The following is a 26,810-nucleotide window of genomic DNA, read 5'->3' on the forward strand; positions in this document are numbered from 1 at the left end:
ATCTTCTCACAATTTCCCAAATGGTAAATGGTCCACTAGTCCATTATTGGGCTTTAAGATAAACCTAGACATATTCCCCAAAGGGAATAAACCTGCCTGTCATTCTTTTTTTTAATTTAAAGGAGGTAAAGAGAAAGCTGTGAAATTGTGTGGATATAATAATAGTTCTCGAGGTAAGAGGAAGAGAGGATGTGGACAACCTCTATTTCACCCATGCTTCTCCCTAAATAGATGTTTAAAATGTTAAACTTTGGTAATGAATGAAAATTAGAAATCAGAAAGTTCAAACAATGAAAATCTTGGAGATGAAAACCATAGTGCTGCTCTTACCGGATAATAGGATTGGAAGAGTCAGAGCTACTCAAAGTACGGTCCCTGAACTATCAGCACCTGCATCTCCAGGGAGCTTGTTGGAAAGGATGAGTCTCAGGGCCCACCCCAGACCTTTGGAATCAGGATCTGCATTTTACCAGGGAGGCTGGGTGATTTGTGTGCATAATGAGGTTTGAGAAGCACTAGTCTGTACCACTCCTATTCTCTGATCAGAATGTATCCCAACCAAACATATTTTACATGTATACAGAAAACAGAGGCCCTCCTGAGTAATGCGCTATGTTATTCTTACCAGGACATTCTTGTGTTCTTAAGGACAAAAGAAATGCATCCTTATATGAAGTCCCTGCACTGCCTAGCACACACCATCTGTCTGTGGCAGCCACACCAGCAGATGTCTGTGATGTCCACCTCAAAAGATTAAAGATATTCTTCCCAACTTTTTAGGTTTCACACAGTAACTATTATAAGTTTAGTGCCCATAAAATTGTCAAAAGCATCCGTAACTTATTTCCTATTTAGCTTGTATTATCTCTTGTGAAGCAGATTCCATAAATCAGCAACAACAGTCAATTTTATTATTTTCATTTCCCTTTACTCGTTACACACTCACGAAACATCATGGGCATCTGCTAGGGGCTGGGTTCCGTGATCAGCATATCACTGTTGTAGAGAGAGAGCATGTGTCCTTGCCACCCTGGGTGGTGGTGGGGGGGGTCTCAAGATTATGTACAAAGAATTCAGAATGGTTTGCAATAGAAGTATGAGCATGGAACATTTAGTGCACAACTAAATTTTCTCTGTGGCTGTAGATGCTGGAGTCTTGAAGAATGAGTGGGACTTTGCCACCAGAGAGGGGGCAGTGGCATCCTGGCAAAGGAGGTGGCAGCTCCTCCGTGTGCTGGGGATGTGAGCAGCGTGCGGGGAAGTTGTAGGAAGTGAGTTTGTAGAGTGAGGAGGGACCTAAAGGACCTCACATGCATGACCTTCATTCTGTACTTCATGGGAAGCCTCTGACTTTTTTTTTTTAAGCAGAAGAGTGAAACAGATTCCATTTATAAAGGGGACAGTACAGTGCTGTGCGGAACGATTGAGCAAAGATGCAGGAAATGAGTGTGAGAACAGTCAGGGGAGATGCAGTAAGTGGACAATTTGAGGCGTTGGCCATTTGGATAGAGAAGAGAGAGCAACTTTGAGAGAAGATGCAGCAGGGAGATTGTCAGGACTTGACGGGTAATGGGACACGGGGATCAAAAAAATCAGATAACGTTGAGGTTCTAGTTTAGCAGCTGGCAGGACCGGGCTGCTGAGGTAATACTAACGTGCACTGATTTCAAGGTAGCCCTTCAGCAGCCTCACCAGGAGCTACTGTGCCATTTCAGACAACAAACATGGAAACCAAGGCTCAGAGCAGTTCCCGCTTACTTCATCTGCCCACGGTGGCAGTGGTACGCAGGGGTCCCGACAGAGGAAGGAACCCAGATTCAGATTCGAGCCTGACTCCTGAGCCTGGCTTGGCGAGGCCAACCCTGAGACGCTCCACACCGTTGAGGGTTAGATGCCTGGGAAAGGAAGGAAAATGGGTCTGGAGCTAGCAATCAGCCTTGAGGGTTTGGCCAATAAACACCCCCAACTGCCTTGCACAGTTCAGAACATTTAGGGATTTTTCTGATGTGAGACATTTCTGATTACCTTACTCTTTCCTATAAGCTTCTTGAAAACAGTATAATTAAGCAAATATTTATTTAGTGCCTATTTTGTGCAAGAACTAAAAAAGTCTATGCAGGGGATCTAAAGAGTAAAAAAGTAATCTTTGTCTAAGGGGCACTTTCTTGAGTAAACTCATGTTATGTAAGCCTCGTGAAGAGCTTTTTTTTAGGGACAAGAAAAAATATAAAAATAGCTATAATTCAAGTGAGATCAAGTACAGAAGAATCAAAGTCTCTGGTTTCACCGGAGGGCTGTGATTCTGCCTTATCCGCCTCTGATGTCCCCAGGGAACTTACAATAGGCACTTAATAAACACTAGCTCATTTACTGACAGTGTACAGAGAGAGCTCAGATAACAAACCATCTAAGTAAACACCACACTGCTGCAATCCTATTAAGAATCTCCCTGGGGAAAGTCAGGCAGCATCCTTCCTCTGTCAGAACACCTCCTACTTTTTAAACTGTGCCTGCGCCCTTCAGTTTAATGGCTTTATCAGAGAAATCCTTATTTTACTGAGTCCCAGTCTCCTTCCCTCTAATGCCATGGCAACCACTGGGACTTGCTGGCCTAGCCAGAGGGCTTCTAATCCCTCTTTTATCTGCTAAGGGGCCTTAAAAATATTTGGTGTCACCCTTCCTCGCACCCCCTGGGTTTAACATTGGCCAGTTGTCCCCCACCTGATGTGATTGTCACGGGCCTCAGTGCCTGTCTTCTGGTCCCCAAGGCTTGCCAGTGTGGAGGCAAAGCCTCTTGGTTGCTAAGGGTCGCAGTTAATGCACCGGTGAGGCAGATTCCCGGGTGTGAAGCCCAGGAGATGAAATAGGTCCTTCCCCTCTGTCTTCCTCAGTTTCCTCATCTGTAAAAGGTCCCTTCTAGTCCCAACATTCTGTGTCTCGCCATGGCTTATTTTCTCCATTCAAGCCCCTGCTGAAATGTCACTTCCTCCGAGAGGTCTTCCCTGACCACTCAGCCTAGAATCGCTCTGTCCCCCCAGCTCGGCCCTCTCTGTGGCTCCCCTCCAGCCTCGTCACCGGTTTCACTTTCGTCATAGTGCTACTGTTCTCTGGAATCAGTATGTGTAGTTATTTACTTATCCATCATCTCTCCCTTACCCGCCGAAGTGTAAGCTTGGCAAACATGAGAACCTCGTGCACACATCTTGGTCACTACTGTATTTCTAGATCTCAAGCAGTGCCTGGTACAGAGTAAGTGCCCAAAACTGTTTGTTGAATCAGCCAATGAGATCTGCAATTCCATCATGCTTGCTGTCCTAAAAAAAGTTTCTGTTGTCATTGCCTTGTGGATGAGTATCGCTTTTTATTACATCACTAGAAGCTTGGTTATTAAACATTTCTTTGATCAAAACTTATGGAAGATGCAGCCCATGTGTTCAGCAGACATAGCTGGCAGAATTACCAAAGCAAGTTTTTTTTTTTTTAATTTATTTATTTTATTTATTTATTTTTGGCTGCGTTGGGTCTTTGTTGCAGCGCGCGGGCTTTCTCTAGTTGCGGTGAGCGGAGGCTACTCATCATTGTGGCATGCGGGCTTCTCTTGTTGCGGAGCACAGGCTCTAGGCGTGTGGGCTTCAGTAGTTGCGGCGTGTGGGCTCAGTAGTTGTGGCTCGTGGGCTCTAGAGCGCAGGCTCTGTAGTTGTGGCTCATGGGCTTAGTTGCTCCGCAGCATGTGGGATCTTCCCGGACTAGGGCTCGAACCCGTGTCCCCTGCATTGGCAGGCGGATTCTTAACCACTGTGCCACCAAGGAAGCCCCCAAAGCAAGTTTTAAAACCAGATTTGTCCTGAGAACAGGAATATCTTTGAACTTGAGTAATTTAAGTACCTGATTTTGTTAGTAGGGTGAATAGAACTAAAAAAGCCTTTTAGATTTTGAAGTTCCTTTGAGAAGGTAGTATGTCTGCCCTGAGATAGATGGAAAGGACATAAATAGTCAAGGTTGTTGCTGATGGATGAGTGAAGAGATTGATCACTTTTTAGAATCTTTTGTTCCTGCTACAGTATTTTGCTTTTGTCTTTTAGTTTTATCCTTGCTGTCACTAACACACAAAACCAGTAATGATCTCATTTCAGAAGATGTAGTGATTATTCAGTTTGGCCCATCGGTCAATCAATATTTAGTGAACACTTAATTTGTGTATTACAAAATATCTGAAATGATTGCTAATTTTTCTCCCTTAGACTCTTATCTTTCGGAGCTTGGCGTCTGTCCTAATGACCCTGCCGAGGTCACATCTTTGCTTTCTCTGCTGCTTTTTCCTGCCTGTTGGTGCGCTCACGGCCTGCCTCTCCCTTGCCCACGCCTGTGTAGTCAACCTCCAACTCATATTATCCCCCTGTCTTGGGATTCCTCTCGTGGTGCTGTTCGCCAGAAAAATGCCTGGTAGCCTCCACTATGTGACATTTGGCAGGTGTGGGTTCATCAGAAAGTTCGTAAGTTTTATCTAGCCTCTCCATTGGGACATAGCTTATAAAGGGGTCTGATCATATATGCCAAATGGCAGTGGTTTCTTGTCAAATTTTCTTCATAACTTCTGTATCTGTCTCTCTTAGTTTCCTGCTCACTTACCACAAACAACCCCTTACCAGAACTTTTGACAAATTAGTTGACCTCATGCATCCTTTCCTTTGAAGCAACTACTGGTGTGTGTGTGTGTGTGTGTGTGTGTTGCCTTTCCCCAGTATGTCTCACCACCTTCCCTGTATCCAGCAGATCCCATTTCCCACCCTGACAACTGAACTCCTGCTACTTCCCACCTTGGCCTGCGCGCCTTTATGTTTCTCATAACACGAAGAGAACACCTTTCCTCTTTTCTCCTCTTTTCTAATACTTTATCCGGTATAAGAATTAGCTTTGAAAAACTGCATCAAGATGGCCAGCAACTCAAAAATTATTTGATGCCAGCTGGAAATTCTGCTTGACTAATCTCATTTCCCTCTGTTTTCTTCCATCTCTTCATTACTTATGTTTTGTTGTTTTATTGTACCTGTGTTCCTATAATCAAGGTGTTATCTTTGATTCCTCTCTTTTCCTCACTTCTTACCTCCAACTCACCTGCACGTTCTGGTGACCCTGCCTGTAAAACATATTCCCAATCTCTTCACTACTGTCCATCTCTGCCACGAGCTTTAAGCCATCAGCATGTCTACCGTGGACAACTGTAGTAGCCTTGCCTTCATCTGATCTTCTTGCTTTTACAGAGATGAGCTTGGTTTTTGCTTTGACAATGATCCCTTCCCTAAAATCCATTTTCTACACAGTAGACAGAGTTACACCGAAAAACCATGGACCAGATCATGGTCCTGGCCTGCTTAAAGGGCTTTCCATCACACTCAGGATAGAATCCTAACTCCTTCATATGGTTTGCACGGCTGTGTGTGATCTGCCCTTTGACCTCCACTCTCCCCTTCACCCACTCTGTTCCACACTGATAGCCTTTCCTCTCCGTAGTACCCCAGGCCTACTGCCAACTCAGGGCCTTTGCACCTGCTGTTTCTCTGCAGGAATGCTCTTTTCCCTGCCATTTGTTTCACTGCTTCCTTTCCTTCATATCTCAGAGTAAATGTCATTTTCTCCAAGAAATCTTCTCTAAATATACCATCTAGAGTGGCCCTCACCACACTATCTTTCACACAGGCTTCTTTTAATTCTCTGCATAGCAATGACTACCAGCCAATAGTGCTTTCTTACTTATGCATCTGTGTCTTGCTATCACCCCCATGAGAACATGGATTCATGAGATCATCCCTGTCCCCAGAAGAGGGCCTTGCATGTAGCAAGGACTCATTACATATATGTTAAGTAACAAAATAGTGAATGAGTGATACGGACATGATTGGACTCTGGTGTCTGGGTTGTGTAACCTTTGTCTTTATGAGTAGATTATAAATTCCTAGGATATTTCTTTTGAGCCCTTATATCACGCAGTTCAGTTTAGAATATGGAGTCAGTGCTTGGAAAATTCTTATTCTCTTGATTTTTAGCTCTTTTGACCATATTTAGTTTTTGGTATCCTAAGAAATCTATGGAGTATCTTACTGAAAAGTTCCCTTCTTGAATAAAATAACTGTAAAAATATCAAATCTATAATTGATATACTATAGTCCCAACCTCCAGGAGGTCTACAACAACTCACCTCCAGTGTTTTAATGATTATTTCCAAGAAAGTAGAATTGGGTTTACTTGCCAGTAGAATTTCACATTAATATTCTTCTGTGGTGTTACCATGGTTGTGGAAACCCTTTCTCAAGGTTAACCTACAACAGTAACCATTCAATACATGAAATGGATGTACATGTTTCCATAAAGGTAGGTTGATTTTTCTTTACTTCTGTCCTAAACCTGTTATTTCTTATCTTAGAATTAGATACAGAGGAACCCAAGTTGCATTGTGTCCTTGAGGAACTTAGTTTTTGCCCTGTGCTACCAGCTTTTGTAAGAGACAGGCTGAACTAACCCTAGACTCAGGGGCTCACAGCTACAGGGTACCCTGGAGAACACCTGGGCCAACAAGCCATCAACATGAATAGTTCTCCTGCCTACAGTGGAAGCGTCTTGACTCTCAGTCTGTGATTTTTCCACTGAACCATGCTTCTTGACCTTGGGGGTGGCGGGAGACTTTGTGTGGAAAAGAACAGTGATCTTCGAAAAAGTAGCTTGTCTTGAGGAAATATTTGTCCTTGCCTCTGGAGTCTTTCTCTGTGATCTTAGGGACATGATGTGAAATTTTAAGGACCCTCTTCAGAATGCAGTTCCCTGCTGATCTCTCTTTACCTCTGCCTAAGAATATTTCCTTCCTTACTTCTTACTAGACCATAAATACCTCAAGAGGAGAGGATGTCTTGTGTTACTGGCACACCGTTCTGTGTCCAGCACATGGAGGGGGCTCAATTGACATTTGTTTACTGATGCAGTTCTACTTCTCTGCCTCAACTCCCTGACCTCCCCACCTCCATCTCCCTTCCCCAAATCTAGTTCATTCTTCTCCCTTCATCCTACTTTCACTCTGAGTCCCATTCTGCCCTCACCAGCTCTTGGTGATTCTTCACTCCAACTCTGTTAAGCACTTATTATCTCAGCTACCCTTTTCCTCTTGGTATGTGTTAGCTTACATTGGAGGGCACTTTTATGCATGATTAATGTCCGCTCGACTCGATGGTAAACAGTGGGACGGTATGGATGTGTATTCAATATTGTTGTACTCTCAGTGTATTTTTAGCGTGTTTCACACAGCAGGGACTCTGCTGACCATGACAATTCACTTTTGAGGCTGATATGTGCTGCTGTTAGATGCTGCTGGTACATTGCCATGTTCCATCTTAGCTAGGTTTCTGTTGAGGATGGCGTGTGTTGTTTATTAACTGCTTTGGAGAACATTGCACAGGAAGTCATTTCCATTTTGTTGCAGATCAACAGGAAATAAGGCTTAGTTGCCAAACTAAAGTAAGAAAAGCAACCGAGCATATTCCTCCTCCCTTAGGGGCTTTCATTATTCCAGGAATCATTAGCTTCTCCTAAGACAGTGGAAATGAGCCCAGGTATCTCAGTTGCACCTACAGAGGAAATTTGGATAGGAGGGGGATATTCAGTATCTTGTTCCAGCTTTATTTTGCATTATCTTCTAAATTGCTTTTGAATTTATCGTATCTTCGAATCACCTAACTAACAGATGCATTTTAGGAGATCTACCCCTTCCTTTAGTAAAATGAGTCTGGCTTCCTGAATCAAAGACTACTCTCTATCTGTAGTACATTTATTTTGGCCATTTCTATTGTTCATTATTCTTTCCATTGGCATTAATTATGGTAGGAATACAGGGTCACTTCCTTTAAAACCTTATCCTCTTTCAAGCTGTTCTTATTATATAGCCTTGGCCATCTTTTAAAATTAGAGTGCCCTAGCCTTGGCCCTGCTGTGAACTGCACACCATGAGGATCAGAGGGAAGGGGATGACAGAATGGAAACTTTATTCAGATCTTTGGCATGTTTTAATTTTACATTGCTTTTTCATACTAATTTAATTTCCTTCCAGAATGAAAGTTGGCAATCATTTAGAGAAGTAGTAGAGGAGGTTGGAATCATTGCAGCTGAAATGCCTGTGAAGGTCCCTAATCCATAGATTATTGACATAATGAACTCTAAAACCCTTAATAATCATTCCACTCTGCAATGACAGCCTGCATTCAGAGAGCTTTAGCCTATGTGTTCTGTGCCCAATGCTGGCTCTGCTCTGTTGGGCTACAGGCGTTAGAAATATTGCAGCTCACCCAGCACGGGCAGGAAACCACTCCTTAGCGCAGACCAGAAGCTCTTGACTTCTACCTGCTTCTTTCACCCTTTTCAACTATGGAAACATACCAAACCACAGAATGCTCTATTTCTCTCAAATTTGCAACCATAGTAGAGGCTATTTGTATATTTATAGGAAGAACCAACTAATTTCAGTTAACATTTTCACCGTTTGCAGAAGACGGCAGAACAAAACGACTTCTGGGAATCCAGCTTTTTTCATTTTCTTCTGCCTTGAGGGAATCTATAGGTCCAGGCTGGGCATTCTACTGCGTCAAGTGCACAGACAGACCCCACGCCCCCCCCACCTGTCTCCTTGCTCACAGATCACGTCCTGGCAGGCACGGGGGCCATCCCCCTGACCAAGGCTACATTTTTTTTTTTTCTTTACAGCTAGATCAGATGCTCCAGATTTATTATCAGATGTGGCATGGATGATTCAAACAAAAACAAATGCCCTTGAGTTTAAAAATAGAAGTTAAAAGACTAAATATTTGCACTTAAAAAGGAAAAGAAAATAACAGAAATCTCTGGGGCAGACCATTCCTTGAAATTATCCTCATTAAATTATAATAATGCACTTTCCACTCTCTGTAATTAAACATTAGATTTTATTTATTCCAGATGCATTTGTCTCAAGTAAATTCATTCTCAAGCATTCTCAAGAATGCCCCATCCTTCTTTCTGGTCATTGTAAGTTTATTTCATGTTTGTGGCCTACACATGATTGGGCGCATTGGATAGTTTTTAAGTGCATCTTAATGACTCTATGAATTTTCTTTTTAATTGTATGCTATGTGTGGCCTGTTTATCCTGATGAATCTGATCTTATTAAGTTTTATACCATGTAATGTCTATAGGAGCTTGATGACACTTTTTACAAATACGTTCACATGTCCTACAAGGAATTTGCAGGATCTTGGTGGTTGGTGGTAAAGGGATGGAGGAATTTGCTTTGATCATATTACTCACAGGTAGGTAGAGCTGTTGGCTGCTGTTCTGAGGAACCTACAGAACTGAGAAAGGTTGCAATGCCTTAATTTATATGACATCTTCTATTCAGAGAGCCTTGGAAGTTCCATGAAAACCATAAAGAACGTTTTATTTACCAGCCTTGAAAATTTCTTAGATTAGTGAAATAATGTAACTAAACAGCAGTCTATAAATATTAAAGGCAAGCATTTTAATGGTTTGAAATATTCCCTACACTTAAGACAAGATTCTCAATTAGGATTTGTGGTTAAATTCATTTAATACATATTTCAAAGTAAAAAAAAATTAACCAGATTTATTTACTTACTATCATTGTTTACACAGTTTCAAATAATAAATTTTTATTTTCACTAAGTGAATCAGTGGATTAACCAAGATGATAAGTTGACTATGTAACTGAAGATAAATTTTGCAAAATGACGGTAGTAGAGCTGCTGCTGACTCCCTGGGGAAAGTTTTATTTGCTTTTAGGCCTATTGTGGTTTTTTTGTGGTGATAGAGGTCATCCTGGGTGGTTAGTTGGTACACTGATAAATTATTCCAGGCCCCTTTAATTTTTTTTCTTGCTTACCATTTGACCATTTTACAATTCTCAAGCGTTTCCACAGGTTTGTGGGAAAAGAATGTTCCAGGTCAGTTTGACTGTTTAAAAGCCATGTAGAATAAAAAGTTTGGGCTTCCCTAGTGGCGCAGTGGTTAAGAATCCACCTGCCAATGCAGGGGACACGGGTTCGAGCACTGGTCCGGGAAGATCCCACGTGCTGCAGAGCAACTAAGCCCGTGAGCCACAACTACTGAGCCCAAGTGCCACAGCTACTGAAGCCCGTGCACCTAGAGCCCGTGCTCCGCAACAAGAGAAGCCACCGCAATGAGAAGCCCGTGCACTACAATGAAGAGTAGCCCCCGCTCGCCGCAACTAGAGAAAGCCCACGCGCAGCAATGAAGACCCAACACAGCCAAAAATAAAAATAAATTAAACAAATAAATTTTTTTAAAAAAAGGTCAAGTTAATGCTGAAAATAAAGTCTTAGAATTATTTATGTGTTTTCAGTTACCCATTAGCTGCTCTACTCCCTACCCATTTTGGGACAATACAAATGCTTTATATCTCTACATTGGCATTTTGTTTAAAACTGGTCTTCAATTCACCCACTGCGGTCCACACTCCTCCACGTTCTCTCTGTGGGGTAGGGCAGCAGAGAGCCCAGCAGGGAAGGAGACGAATGGGAGAAGCAGCTCCAGTCATCACAGTCCTCAAACATTCAAAAGCAGCCCCCCCTCCACCCTCCTGGAGCTGTAGTGTTCACTCGCTCGCCAGAGAGGGGGCAGCAAATATAAAAATAAAATTGTATATATAAAAGGTTCTTTTAGAACCATTGCTCATGTACCTTTAACATCATAATTGGATCCATACAGTGTGTCTAAATAACTTGAATTTAAATATCTGTGTGTGTGTGTGTGTGTGTGTGTGTAGTCTAAACTAATAATAGTTTAGTTTATTAGTTAAACTAATAAACTTTAATAATATTTAAAGTTATTTACTTTTCAGTGCCCAAACCTCTCTCTACCTTTCCAGGTATAGAATACATTGTTAATCTCATTGGACAATTATATTTCAAAACAATTTCTCCTTTTAATCTAGGACACATTGGCATTCCAAAGGATAAAACTACCTCATATCTCCGATAATCTAGATTACCAATAATCTAGATTAAAGTTTGAGGTATATCAAATCATTAGGTCATTTTTCTTTTCTCACTTCAGTTTTGGTAGGATGGGAAGGAATGTTCAAATATGGGGAAGGCCTCTGACAATATGAACAATCTCAGAGTTTTAGATTAGCATCTATGAACATGATTCACCAGAACTTTTCAATCGAAACAGTCAAAGTCAATCTTCTCAGTAATAGGATAACACCACCTAGTTTTTCTGGGCTGAAAATCATTGTGCAACCAAGTTGATTGATCTGCCTAGCAAAATAAAAATATTTGGGACCATCCTAGCAACTTTCTACTTCTGTTGGAACTAGACCCTTGACTGTTGAAAGATAGCAAGATTTCTTGCTGTGCAGACACATTTCCTAGGTTATCCACAAGATGCCCATGACAGAAGTAATAATGCTGAATGAGAAAGTCTAAGAAATGTTATTTACTTTAAATTTTAAACCTAGATAAGCTCTAGATACCTAGAAGTAACAAAAAGAAATGAGAGGAAAAGTTATGCCATTAGAGGGCACTTTTGTAATCTTAGAAGAAAAGTCTGTTCTTATAGACTGGATTACCCAAGGCTTATTCTTAAGCAGAATGTATTTTCAGTTGTTTATTTAAAAGTGACTAATTCTTAAGCTGAATGTCTAAGAGAGAACATGTTTTTTGGTAGGGAAAAAAATCTGTAAAATTCCATCCTTTAAACAATACTTACATAAAGCTTTAAATTTGAATAAGTGAATATAAATTGTGAAAACATGCACAATATGTCTGCATAATAGTTTTTTGATTAGCTATATTCAATGCTTCTTTTAAGTACATCTTGTTAAAAAAATGCTGCCTGTAACCTGATCAAATTGAACAAATTATTAGGTTTCCCTAAAAACTGAGTATGTTTTTCCCCAGCAATACATGAATGTTATTAGATAACATTTTGAAAACAATACTCCTATAGAATATAAAGTCCTGTGTTTGGGCAATCATATTAATTTTTTCCAGTTTTATTGAAAAATAATTGGCATACATCACTGTATAAGTTTAAGGCATACGTCCTGATGGTTTGATTTACATACGTTGTGAGATGGTTACCACAATAAGTTCAGTTAACACCCAGCTTCTCCTGTAGATACAGTAAAAAGAAAAGGGATCATACTAATTTTAAACACTTTTCTGAAAAGTATCTGTTTTGTCCATAGTTGATGTGGCAATTTAAATGGCTAAAATTGTTTCAGAAACAGAAAGTGTGACCTGATAGAATTTTAGCTGAGGATATATGATTTTTTTTTTTTAAAGAAAGCAAAAGATAGTTTAGTCTATTCCCTGTTGGTGATTATCTAAATAAAAATGTCTACCTGAGCCAGTAAAGTCAATAAGCCAGTAAAATAATTTAACAAGTAAAATCTTAGTGTCAATAACTGTGAAGAGTATGAGATTTTACCCTCCTTGCAAGCTAACAAGTTAGCCTGCCGTAGTTTCATGGATGCTAGATGGCATGAGACTCCTGGGTCAGAGACAAAGGACTTTATTACACAGAACAATAGCAGAAGCCACAGATCCACAGCAGCAGCATTTTCTCCCACTGCCTGACCCCCCCCCCCAATTCTCGTAGGATGATGCAAAGAGGGCCTGATGGCATCAGCCCATATAGTGGGGTTTATTATAAGAGAGCAGCCCTGAGCTTAGGGAACCCAGATTTTTATAATGGGTAGTAATCATGCCTGCTTTATCTTCCAAGCTTTATCTTCCAAGGCTGTTTACTATACAAACATCCTTGAAAAGATAATCTGGAACAAAGGCAGTCAGTTCTTCTTCTCCCCACATATGCACAAACAAGCACAGAAACCCATGGAGAATTGTCTTTTTAACACTTAACTCTGCATAATCCTATCATCTGAAGTTGTTCACTTTACTAAATATTACATAGCTAAGTAGCTGACGTGGGGGAATATATAATAATCATATTTACCACACTCCTGATAGTTTATATTTCTCATATCGTACTGTATTCACTCCTGATAGTTTATATTTCTCATATCATACTGTATTCACTCCTGATAGTTTATATTTCTTACATCATATTGTATTCACTATGTGTTCTTACGTGTCCAAGCCTCAGTTTGATCATTTTTGAGATGAGATGAGATAAATAATAGGGCCTACATCATAGGCTTGTTGCTGGCATTCATGAGATAATAGATATGAAGCACTTAGAAGGGTGCCCGGCATGCAGCACATACACAACAAATTTATTAATATTGTTATTAACTCAAAATTCATCTCTTATTATTAGCTGATTTAATAAAGAGAAAGTTCCTCCCACAGGCAGCTGAGGATGCTGGGAAAATTCCCACCAGTCATAACTTGCTAGCTCTCTAACTCTGGGGCTGACCTAAATATCCCAAATACCCAGGGGCATTGGGCAGCTTGTCCTGTTCAGCTGTGCAGTGGTACTGTGCAATTGACAGCTTTGAGGGCAAATACGGGGCTAATGAGAGAAGGCTGCCCTCGAGTGGTTCTAGGGCAAATACACCCAAGTATCTCACACTCAAGTGCTGCCATGGCATGTTTGCTCTAAGTTCCTAATAAATATGGAAAGCCAAATTCTAACCATTTCTGAAGAGACATATTTTATTATCTGGCGTCTTCTGCTCTCAGGAGGCAAACTTTCAGAGATGCTACTACTAAGTAAACTGAATGTGTTTTATTATGCTGAAATAATAAGTATTTCTTTATAGGGGTGGCATATCAAATTCTATTCAGATTTTCCGTTTCTGTTAGCTACAGGATGAAGGGCATCAGAGGAGAGGGACTGAGGGTCGTGAGTGGAGGTCCCATTCAGTTTACTCCACCATGTCCCTATTTGTTTTTTTATACATTTATTTATTTATTTTATTTTTGGCTGTGTTGGGTCCTCTCTGCTGCGCACAGGCTTTCTCTAGTTGTGGTGAGTGAGTGGGGGCTACTCTTCGTTGCGGCGCGCGGGCCCCTCACTGCGGTGGCCTCTCCCGCTGCAGAGCGCGGGCTTCAGTAGTTGTGGCTCGCGGGCTCTACAGCACAGGCTCAGCAGCTGTGGCCCACGGGCTTAGTTGCTCCACGGCATGTGGGATCTTCCCGGACCAGGGATCGAACCATGACCCCTTTACTGGCAGGCGGATTCCTAACCACTGCGCCACCAGGGAAGCACCCCCTATTTGTTTTGAATAGGTTCACTGAGCTTTGATTTTTGATCCCCCCAGCCATCTTTTGTAGATATAACCTTTGTTTGCTGTTAGTAACTCCCATGAGCTCTTGTTTATATCCCCAACTTTCCTTGGATTCCACTTTGACAATCACCTGGATATCTGAGGGACAGGTTATTCAATGAAACTCAAAGAGGCCTGGTCTTATTCCTAAACTGCTAGCTATTTGGGAAGAAGATTTTAGTGTTCAGTCTCAGAATCATCATTTGTTTTCAGAGTTTAGAGGTCATCCATCCAAACCCGTCATAAAATTGAGGTCCAGAATTTTAAGTGAATTGCCTAAGATTACATTTCTAGTTAGGAGCTGAAACTAAAAAGTCAAGTTTCTTAGCTCTCAGTCAAATTCTCATTCAATGGCAATACAATTGAGAAACAAGGATGGGAAATAAATGTTTGGGCTCTGCAGTCAGATTCACTTGGGTTTATATCCTTTCTCTGCTTATGTTAAAGGAGGTTTATACTTATATAAGAATAGCACCTACTTCACAAGGTTACTGTGAATATTAAATGCAACTTAGCACCGTGTTTTGCACATAGTAACTCCTAATTACTGCAGATATTTATATGGAAAATTGCAGAGCACATGGCAGAAAGCAAATTTTGAAAAAGTAAGTTAAAGGAACTTTCTGAGCAAGCTCACTGGGAAAAATTACTTCTCCAACTCTCATAGAAAAAAGAAAAGCTTATTCCCTTCAAAAAAATATTTTCAGTTGTATGAATCTATTTTTGGTAGCACTCAAAGAAAAACTAAAGTCAAGTGATGGTTTAAGTAGAGGTGACCTCATAGCTATAGCAATGACTATTTAGAAATAAAACTGGCATTCTCTTCATTTCAAATTATCGCAAATATTTGCATTTGACTTTCTCACTATTTAAAGTACTTCAATGTAAAAACACTATATTTCCCTAATGCTTGAATTCCCTGATGTATGTTGTCAAAGAGATAAGGGAAAACAACTCCTTACCTAGTTTTTTCTGTGAGGAAAACAGGCACCAGCTTCTCAAAGGAAGCAAAGCCTTTCATTAGCACTTAAGGTGAAAAGAACTCGCCTACCTGCGGCTTCCTGTTGGGAAAGGGAAACATGTAGAAGATGGTGTCCTTGAAAACATCCCTACAGCAAGGTGCCCTAGAGAATGATCCATGATTGCTTATAGGATTTTTTATGAAAGTCAGTGATAAATGTCAAAATGTAACTCAATGAAAACTGGAGTGGTAAATATATAACTCTGCTGGAGGTTAAGACAAATGACCTAAGTATAGAACTTTCCAATGGTCTTTTTTTTTTTTTTTTGGCTGTGCCGCAGGGCATGTGGGATTTTAGTTCCCCGACCAGGGATGGAACCCTCACCCCCTGCATTGGAAGCGCGGAGTCTTAAGCACCGGACCACCAGGGAAGTCCCCAGTGGTCTTTCTTGATTTGAAATGGGAATCCAAGCCCACTTTTTAATATGGTAAAAGTTTATATATAAGTGTTGTGTTGAAGAGTCTGGTAAATCTGTAATATTAGACACTGGCAAATAACTCACCTCGGGATTTTGGACAAATTGCTTATCCTATAAGAAAGTTAAACTTTATAATCTCTGATTTATGAAAATCTGATTTGCAGAATAATTCTTTTTATGATCCTTAGTCAAATTTTAAGGAAGAAGAAAAGTAACTGTGTAGTGGTAATTTTCTGGCTCTCAGTGGGTCTCTGTGACTTATGTTATGGTTCAAGCTTTGAGACATTTGTATGGAGATGCCTACAATGACCATATTGGCTTCTGCCATAACGAAGGGGGGCCTTTTCTCTCTGAATACCCAAGGAAGTTAATGCACCAAGAGTCCTTTTGTTTCAAAATCTTTTTAATATCTGAAATTCTGGTGAATTCATTATCAACTTGTTGAAATACTTTGAAAAAAAAAGAACTGGAAAGTCGCCTTGAAGCTCATGTGCATGTATCCAAAATACATAATACAGCTCTTTCTGTCAAAACCAAATAGTGTGAACCCTTCAGAAAGTTCGCAAGTTGCCCAAGTGTTTTGCCTGTAAAATTAATGTAAGCAATTCTTTTTGTTGCCCCAGGATGGTGCCTCTCCACTGGTGTATGCTGTGGCTGCTGTTACCACTCAGCTCCAGGACCCAGAAGCTACCCACTCGAGATGAGGAGCTCTTTCAGATGCAAATTCGGGACAAGGCATTTTTTCATGATTCGTCAGTAATTCCAGATGGAGCTGAAATTAGCAGTTATCTCTTTAGAGACACACCTAAAAGGTATTCTCCCTGCAGTATTTCCTTTATCAATAAGCTCAGAAAGGGTGTCTGTGAAAAAGAAAGTGACCTTTTAGACTTAGTTTAGGTAATTTTCAATCAACCTCTGGATAGCATTGCCTATTTTTCTCTAAGTAAGAAAATAAAATGGCAGTGCAACATCTAGTCATTAGACATCTCTTTGATTCTCGCTGATTGTGATCTTTTGGGTGGAGAGAGAAGTCCTTACATGTCTAACATTTTGCAATGATCATTTTCTTTTCTTCAGGATGGTAGGAAATTTCTAAGAATGACTCTACAGGATTAATGAAATTAATTGAACACATATGATTCTTCAAGGGTTTGCATTGGCTTGTAAGGATAATATTTCTTTGATCAATATGATTGGTTCTGAAAGCATCAAACAAAACAGAGATAAAAACTGGCCTCTCGCTTATCTTCACTCCAACATCAACATATTGAACTCACATAATGCTTCTAAGTATTTTGGCCTTTAAAACTTACATATATCAACATATCATATAAATCAATCAATCAGTCATATAAACTAATTATATTTAAAGTTACTTACTTTGCAGTACCCAAACTTCTCTTTATCATATTTCAAAAACAGTTTCTCCTTTTAACCTAGGGCACCTTGGCATTCCAAAGGATAAAACTATGTCATATCATCAATAATCCATTTTCCAAAGATTGAGGTGTATCAAATTATTGTCATCTTTCTCTTGTCACTTCAGTTTTAATTGACAATAAGAATGGAACGTGGTGCTCCTCTTCCACTGAATGGCACAGACATGTTACCATCCGGTCAGTCTGTGTGAGAGTAGATAATCAGTTTTCATATTTTGACGGGTGTGACCTATTGTTTGGGTATCATTTCAGCACCATCTGAATGAAATTATTTGTTTGAATGAATGTAATAGATTAGGAACTGATTTGTCAGTAATATATAAAATAATTATGACTCTTTCAATGACATTCATAAGAGTGAAGGCACAAAATGCAAGGATGATTACACTAAAGGAACTTGATGTCTTAGTATTTACAGAGACTTAGTCCGTGAAAACAAGGAAGGGTAGAGGAGGCAGTTTTAACGATTCAAATTAGTCTTAAATATCAGCTGAATTCATGCCGAACCATTTTGCTTGTCATATTCTTTTGTCTCTTGAAACTTTTGAGTGAATCCAAATTTTTCTTTAAAAATTACTTTGATTTCCCAAATGTACTTGTGCACTGCTTTGCAGTGTTCTTTAAAATACAGCATTCCTCATTATGTAATCATTTCACTTAATCAAATAAATGGTTTATCTTTGATCTTCCAGTCTCTTAAGAATTAAATAAGTTTTGGTTCTAAGCGCTGTCTTAAAATTACATTTTTTTTCCTTTGAAGTAACATGTTTTTATTATAAGACATTTCAAAACAACACATGCTCCTTTCCTCCTTCTGTTTTTATTTCTTTCTTTTGTTCATTCTTTTGGGTTTTTTTCCCACCCACAAATCATGATTGGAGACTTTGATATCTACATTTGGATGCAATGTTAACAATAGTTAAATAAAGAGTTGTGGCCACAGTCATTTCTAGGGGTAAAATATGTGATGGGAGAACACACATAGACATTGTTGATACTACAACTAAAGATGAAATTCCAGATAAAGTTTGGAAGCAGAGAATAGCAAAAGAAAACAAATTCATTAATTATTCTTATGTTTATACATAAATTCCAAAATCTAAATGGTTCATGGAGTGTTTATCCCTCAACTCTGGCCTTATAATTTGGAGCATATTTATCACATTTCTATCTCCCTCACTAGCCAGTAAATACCTGGCGCTCATAGATCGTGCCCTATCATCTCTGATTGCAGCTGCCTTCCACCAGTGCACTGTGCATGGTAGACAATAAATGTTTGTCAAATTGTTAAAGTTTATTCAGATTGTCTTTTATCCCTAATCATAAGTGCTTCCATATGAAAATGTTGACTTAGAGGGACTCTCTGATGTTTTCTATGTATAATGATTACCCTGTGGAATGCAAGCATTGTTTTCTCTGTTATTGGTTGCTTATGGCCGGTATTAAAGTTACTAACACACAGTTGCATACTTTGGGAAATAAACTACTTTCTTGATTGAAATGAGAACAGAAGATAATAGATGAACATGCACATTGATTTCAGCACTGGTTAGCTCTGCTACCCACATAAAAACAAAAAACGAACAAAACTAAAAAGTTTTGAATACTTTTAAAATTACACGATGCTAAATAAATTATTTTGTCTTACCTAGTTCTTTGTAATGTTCATAGGTTCAGTCATGTTTATGTGGTTAATATCACCTATGCAACCTGGCCAAAGGAACAAAATTCTACTCTCCAAAAGTTGACTGAATTTGAAAATTAAACCATCTGACACCTGTCTTTAGGGATGCTTAAGTCCATAAAATTTCCATACAGTAAAGAGTGCAATCATCTAGTTATTTTGTTTGGATGATTGTCTAACTTTACTATATTCCAAACAAGCTTTTTTGCTTTTATAGGGTCTTCACTTTATTTGTCCTTCCACAGCCCTATTTCCACCCTCCAGCTCCTAATTCATCTTGGAGTAGTGAAGGGGGGAAAGCACATATATTTCCTTTCAGATTCAGTATCTTCAGGTAGAAACAGACCAAGTGTAGGTATCCTAAGGCTAGAATAAGGTAGGTGTTATGATTCTTGGGTTCTGTTTATTCACTTAGTAATGCATTCATTAAGAAGAGTTTATCAAGTACCTTCTACATGCAGAAATCTGTGCTAAATGCTGAGAATAAAATGACGTGGAAAATGAACCCTAAGTGGGCCTTTGTTGGGAAAATGACATTAATCGAATAATAATATAAATGTATAGTCACAAATTGCAATAGGTGCCCAAAGTGAAAAGTATAGGACACTCGGAGTATGTGAGAGAACCTGAGACAGAACAGTAAGAGAAGGCATCCCTGAAGAAGTGACATTTAAATATTAGTAAGGGCATGTACATCAACTATATTTCAATTTAAAAATTATTTATTTATTTATTTACAAATATTAGTAAGGACTAAGGGTGTATTTCAGGCAGAGCAAACAACATCCCACTTGATATGACATCATGATATGGCTCAAAGAAGCCCTACGTGGTTCGAGCACAGAAAGCAAAAGGGATAATGACATGACAGTGAGGTAGGCGGAGGCCCCACTGCTGGGGAAGTTGTAGACTCTCTGAACAATTAAGGACTTTTCCTCAGAAGTGAAAAGCTAAACTTATTCATTAATTAATTAAACAAATATTTATTAATAATTATTTTAGTCTCTAAGTCTTCATCAATGAACCAAATGCCCTGCCCTCTTGTAGCTTTCATTCTAGTTGGGGGAGGTGGGAAAATAAAATATAAACAAAGGTATATATAATACATCAGGTAGTGATAAGTGCTTTGAAGAAAAATGAAGAGGAGTAGAAGAGCTTCACGGGTAGGAAGATGATATCTTACATAAGGGGTCAGAGTCAGTCTATGGCGAGATGGTGACCGACTCTAGAGAAGAGAGTTGACGCAGTGACTGAGCACATAAGGTCAACAGCTGGAGGAGGAGCATCTCAGCTGGAGGAATGGCAAGTTCAGAGGCCCGGAGGCAAGAGTGTGCCATAGTCATTACACAGAGAGCAAGGAGCTGAGTAAAGAAGGGAGAGAATAGAGGAGACAAGTTTAGAGATTTGATTGGGGACGCAAATCATTGCAAGTTCTGAATGAGACAAGAAGCTCCTGGAGGGTTTGCAGCGAGTGTGTTCAGACTTAGGTGTACATGGATATCTCCTCCTGGAAGGAGGTAAATAAACTAAGGGGGTCAAAGTGGAAACAAGACCAGTCAGAAGGCTGTTGCAATGCTCAGACAAGAAAAAATGGTGGCTTGATCTGGTGGTAACAGGGAAAGCGGAACAAAGTGATGGACTCGGTATATTTTAAAGATGAAGCCAAAAAAAAAATGACTGCTGCTTCAGTGTATGTGGAGTGGAAGAGTAAGAAAAAGTCAAGAATGACTCTAAAACATTTGTCCTGAGCAACTGGAAGGTTAGGGCTGTCATTTACTGAGTAGAGGAAGACTGCAGGAGCAGTTGGTTTGGCGAGAGAATGAGAAGTTTGGATTAGACATCTTAAGTTTGAAATTTTCAGTAACATCTAAAGGAAGATGGCGAGAAGATAGTTGTCTCTAAAATTTAGCTAAGAGTTCAGGCTGACAATTTAAATTGGGGAGTCATTAAAATAGAAGAGGTGAAAGCTGTGAGCCTGGGTGAGATCACACAGGGAATGAGCACGGGTAGAAAAGAGTGCCCTAGCACGGGCCCTTGGTTCACCCCATGGGTTAGAGGTCGGGGAGGTGAGAAGAACTGCAGAGGAGACTGATGGAGCTGGTGGCCACGGTGGTCAGTTTGGAGAGGGTGTTGGGGTGGATATAGAGAGAATCGAGAGGCAAAGAGGTACCCAGGAGGTGCAATCTCTAGGAGGTGAAACTTGCTTATTTTTTGCCATGAAACCAGTGAGGAAACCACTGTTTCCTCCCTTGCAAGATTATGGGCTTTGAAAGATAAACGGAATCATCTAAATTATTCAGAGTAAGACTATATAGCATTGTTATACATAGGCAATATTTTTATTCTACTTAAAAGTTCTTTTGAGACATCATTTTAAAAATCTAAGGGGAAAGCATAGAGGAGAATGTTTTGTTCTTTTAAAATGTTTTAAAATCACTAGGTTATTAATTCAACAGAAAATCTTATTGATAGAGAAATGTGTCTTTCCACTGACTGACACAGTTATCTTTGCCTTTTAAAAATATTTCTCAAATGGTCATTAGATACCTCTCTCCAAAAGGATGTGGAATAGTAAAACTGTGAACAAAAGTCAAGATTGTAAAAACATGAATACAGTGTTATTTTGCCAGAGACCAACATGCATTTTAGAAGGACATTGCTGTGAAAATGATCTTTTGGAATGGTTGGTGCTTTAGAGTGCCCTTGGGGTAACTTATAAATTTATCGCCAAATTTATGGAAAATGCAGTACCTGTAGGGCAACGTACCTGGAAATTCCTCTTGGTTGTGACCTACTTTGCACTGGTGTTAAATAACACCCCCAAACTGGTAAGTGTTGATTCTTAACTCGAGCAACACCCAAACTCCATGTTTTGGTTCAATGTCTTTCAATTATTTCAGACTGTGTCGATGGTAAATCTGGTCGCAGAACCTTGGGCTATTGGACTTCCACGGTTACTGCTGAAAATATCATGATTTGTGTCAGATAGCCAGTTTGATTTTCTGTTAAATGAATACAAATTAAACCAAGCGATTTTCCCCAGTAATCTTGGTTGTAAGTGTTAGGATGAATTACCTCGGTCTGAAGTGGTCCACTTTCACCCAGGTATTTCTTTGTGGTTGAAGAAGACAACACCCCATTGTCAGTCACAGTGACTCCCTGCGATGCTCCCCTAGCGTGGACCTTGAGCCTCCAGGAGCTGCCAGAGGAGGCGAGCGGAGAAGGCTCAGGTAAGCGGCGCGGCAGATCTGGCCCCAGACCTCTGGATGGATAGCTGAAAGGCTTATGAGACGGACAGCCTTCTCTTAGTAAGAAAAACCAGCATGGATGCATGGGGGGAGCTGGAGATTTGGGGATGGAGATGAGGGAAATGGAGGATGACATCAGATGGCGGTGATTTGGTGAAATAAAAGGTTGAGAGAGACAGGTGTGTGGTCTGAAGGAGTGAGGAAAGGCAAGAGGTGAGGATCAGCTTCCCTGGCTGTGGTTTGCAGTCTTGCCTAACCATTGGACTCACCATTGGGGGCTGTATATGCTACTGACGACTGCATCCTACCTCAGAGGTTGTGATTTAATTGCCCTGGGGTGGGGTCTGGACATTGGGATGGTAAAAGTTCCCCTCCAGGTGAATCTAATATGCACCCAAGGAGAAGAGCCTCTGATCTCCGGGGAATAAAGGGTAGCCACAAAGAGAGAACAAAGGGGCATTGAGCACCACTGAAAGTCCAGGATGAGAAGAAAGTCAGGAGGAATAGGTCAGGCATTTAAAGAAGATGCAGATGATGGAAAGCAAATAACAGATACAAAGAAAAGAGTAGAGTCTGTATGAGGCCCTGGGTTGATGCTGCCTCCTTTTAAGGGGCAAAGGCATCCTAGCTTAAAGTGAAGGCTTGAGATTGGTGCCATGACAGGATGTTAGCAAGCTGGATACTTACAGTGATGTGGGAACACTGTAATTAGGAAAATATTGAAAGGGCACATGGGAAGTGATGAGACTGAGATAGAATGAATAGTCACATGATGATTGTGTTAATTGCGTGGTTTAGGAATATGAGATTCTACATACCTCACTCTCAACCTGCAGTGATCAGCTGGAAAAGATCCATTCCCACTCTAGCTACACAGTCCTTCTCTGGGTCTTCTAACACTGATATCTGTGTGATATCTGATATTAATAGTAACAAAAAATGGAAAACATTATTTTAGTTTCAGTACTTTCCCTATATTCCTCCTGAGCACGTGTTCTACACATTGAAAATTAGGTCCTCTTACTGGTGCTTTATATTCTATATTTTAATGAGATTGTCCAGTCCTACTAACAAAAGTGAAATTAGTGAAATGGCTAGCCATCCAAGTGCAAACTGATAGAATCCTTCTGGTAAGCAGATTGACAGTAGGGATTAGTCTCTAAGAGGTTTGCAGTCTTTGACCTAAAAATTCTACCAGCTGGAATCTATCCTGAAGAAATAATGTAAAATCAGAAAAGCCTTACATATATAACAGCATTATTATAATGGTCAAAAATTAACCAACAGTTTTATTTTTATGATATGATATTAAGTGAGAAAAATGGAGGTTTCTCTAGGTACGTATATGCATGATAATAAATGTTATAAAGTTGCAGAGAAAAATAAGAGAAAATAATACCAACTGCATACACATGTGTAGAAGGAAGACGGATAGAAATAGACCAAACTATTAATAAAGGATTATCTGGATCTTGTATGAATGGGTGATTGTTTTTAATCTTGTTCTCTATCTCCCAGTTTTCTACTGGGAACATGTATTCCTTTTATAATAATTGAGAAAAACTCAATTAAATTGTCTTAAGAACACGAGCTAAGGTTGGCAAGCCACAGCACATGCCCTGACGTGTAGGCTGTGCTTCTCTTGTGTCTTTTAGGGGATCCAGAGCCTCTAGATCAGCAGAAGCAGCATATCATTAATGTGGAAGGCACAGAGTTATTCTCCTACAAAGGCAACGACGTGGAATATTTCATATCTTCTAGTTCTCCATCTGGTTTATATCAGTTGGAGCTTCTTTCAACAGAGAAAGACACACATTTCAAAGTATATGCCACCACAACTCCAGAGTCTGACCAGCCCTACCCTGAATTACCTTACGACCCAAGAGTCGACGTTACCTCCCTGGGATGCACCACGGTCACTTTGGCTTGGAAACCGAGCCCCACGGCCTCTTTGCTGAAACAGCCCATTCAGTACTGTGTGGTCATCAACAAGGAGCACAATTTCAAAAGTCTCTGCGCAGTGGAAGCGAAGCTGAGTGCGGACGACGCTTTCATGATGGCACCAAAGCCCGGTCTGGACTTCAGCCCTTTTGACTTTGCCCACTTCGGATTTGCTTCGGATGCTTCAGCTAAAGAGCGCAGCTTCCTGACAAAGCCGTCTCCGAAACTGGGGCGGCATGCCTACTCGAGGCCCAAGGCCGACATTCAGAAAATCTGCATGGGAAACAAGAACATCTTCACCGTCTCGGATCTGAAACCCGACACGCAGTACTACTTCGACGTCTTCGTGGCCAACAGCGACAGCAACATGAGCACTGCTTACGTGGGCACCTTTGCCAGGACCAAGGAAGAAGCGAAACAGAAGACAATTGGGCTGAAAGATGGGAAAGTTACGGATGTGTTTGTTAAAAGGAAGGGGGCAAAGTTTCTACGGTTTGCTCCGGTCTCGTCTCACCAAAAAGTCACCTTCTTTATTCACTCTTGTCTGGACGCTGTCCAAATCCAAGTGAGAAGAGATGGGAAACTTCTTCTGTCTCAGAGTGTGGAAGGCATTCGGCAGTTTCAGCTGAGAGGAAAGCCTAAAGCCAAATATCTCATTCGACTGAAAGGAAACAAGAAGGGAGCGGCTATGTTGAAAATACTAGCTACCACCAGACCCAATAAGCAGTCATTTCCCTCTCTTCCTGAAGACACACGCATCAAAGCCTTCGACAAGCTCCGTACCTGTTCTTCGGCCACCGTGGCTTGGCTAGGCACCCAGGAAAGGAACAAGTTTTGCATCTACAAAAAGGAAGTGGATGATAATTACAGTGAAGACCAGAAGAAAAGAGAGCAAAACCAATGCCTTGGACCAGATACAAGGAAGAAATCAGAGAAGGTCCTCTGTAAATATTTCCACAGTCAAAACCTGCAAAAAGCAGTGACCACAGAAACAATTAAAGGTCTTCAGCCTGGAAAATCTTACCTGCTGGATGTTTATGTCACAGGACATGGGGGGCACTCTGTGAAGTATCAGAGTAAAGTTGTGAAAACCAGGAAGTTCTGTTAGTTACCTTGTATAGAGATATATCACTTAGAACTCCAGGAGAGACATTAAATCACTTTAAGTATAAACTGACTACTCCCACAGCTGAGAGAAGTTGTGACCTGTACTTGTACTATGGAAGAAAGGATATCAACTGGTGTATATTGATGTTTATATAAGTAACTGTTGGAGGAGACTTGGTCTAGTGTGCCCCAATGGTACCTAGTGTGCATCTGATATCCACTGATGTCAAAGAGAAAGGACATCTTGAAGGAACTGCCATCCCTTGCTTTGACCACTGCATGAACTGCTTCTAAATTATTTTATCACCTAAAAATTTTGAATATGCCATTCATTGCACACATCCACAAATGCAAATTATTCCTCTCAATAGATGCTAGGATATATATAAATTATTTTATAAAGTCTCGTTTTAAATGTCAGTGTTTCTATGATTGTAAACTATTAAATTCTTTTCCTGTTAAAGTACGGATCTAATCTAAGTATATTAAGTGGACAGCCCTTTAGTCAGTTCTATTGCTATTGTAAATTCTTATCTGTTGAGTAAAATGTTTAAATACTGTATGTATCTCATGTACAAAGTTGACATACATTATATTCATGTATATAAAATTAAAGATATTAGATTATATACTGTTAATTTTCCCAAGCAGCTACCTTGGTGTATTCAATTTCTATTCTGTCCCCCAAACTGCGCCTTTATGTAATTTTGCACCAGGTTTGACCCTTTTTTTAATAGTTAAAAGGCATGCTGCATCTCTCTAAAGTTACTGTGGCCTTAGAGACAGTTATTGAAATTTGTATTTTGACATTGAATAGGAGCTAGCTGTTGTGAGAATTGAGAGCGCACCAATGGACTTAGAATAAGACAAGCCTCAAAATACTGTAGCTCGATAAGTATTCAACAAATCGTCCTTAACCTAAAATATATTACCTCTATTTTAAAAATAAGCATCTATTTTAAGTACAAAATTGGGATATGCCAAATATTTTCCAGCTGCTTGAATATTAGCAGAATAATTGTTTTGATTTCTACTGGGAGCAACTAAGCAACCACGAATTAGGACTGTAATTAGTAATGAGAAAAATATGGAAGCTGCTGTTTTGTAACATTAACAGTCTGTTACTTTTAGCTTTGATTTTTCATGAATCTTCAAAAAGTAATTTAGGTGTAAGATAAAATTTAGGCAAATAATAAAAAAAACCTTCATTTATCAAAAACTCTTTACAGAGGGCAGTTTTAGATAGTTTCATTCTCCACAGGTTCTATACATGATGTGTCATGAAAACACTGGAGGATTCAGAAGAGTCTGGGATTTACAGTCAACTAGGCTATGTGGCTTTAGGAAAATCTGTTACCTCCCCTTGTTCCTCTTTCCCATTTATAAAATTAGGTGGTGATAGATTTGGATAAGATGATATTATAGGATACCTTCTATCATGAGACGTTGTCTTTTGTAGAATTCTATGATTCTAAATTAGAAAGTGTTTCTGTAACTACAAGTGGGGCAGATGTAATTCCTTAACCACTACATTTCCCCTATGTGCTGGCACCACCTTTCATATAGGTGGGCGTACATGAGTAGCATTCTTATGGAGTATAAAGTCACTATGGCTTGGGGAGTATAAGTGGTGGTCCTTATGAAAAGACCTCCGTAGGAGA

At 40.0% G+C, this 26,810-nt stretch overlaps 1 protein-coding gene across 1 annotated transcript in view; it reads left to right on the plus strand.

Moving 5' to 3' along the window:
* The window catches only part of NDNF (neuron derived neurotrophic factor), a 38,253-nt gene extending 12,038 nt beyond the window's left edge, over positions 1 to 26,215 (plus strand). The window contains exons 2-4 of the mRNA XM_061192021.1: positions 16,354 to 16,542; positions 21,959 to 22,083; positions 23,757 to 26,215. Coding sequence (XP_061048004.1) covers positions 16,355 to 16,542; positions 21,959 to 22,083; positions 23,757 to 25,150 — 1,707 coding nt within the window. The 5' untranslated portion in view covers position 16,354 and the 3' untranslated portion in view covers positions 25,151 to 26,215. The remainder of the gene's footprint in view (positions 1 to 16,353; positions 16,543 to 21,958; positions 22,084 to 23,756) is intronic.
* Positions 26,216 to 26,810: the final 595 nt, after the last annotated feature.

Source organism: Eubalaena glacialis, chromosome 5, assembly GCF_028564815.1.
Source record: "Eubalaena glacialis isolate mEubGla1 chromosome 5, mEubGla1.1.hap2.+ XY, whole genome shotgun sequence".
Classification (NCBI taxonomy): domain Eukaryota; kingdom Metazoa; phylum Chordata; class Mammalia; order Artiodactyla; family Balaenidae; genus Eubalaena; species Eubalaena glacialis.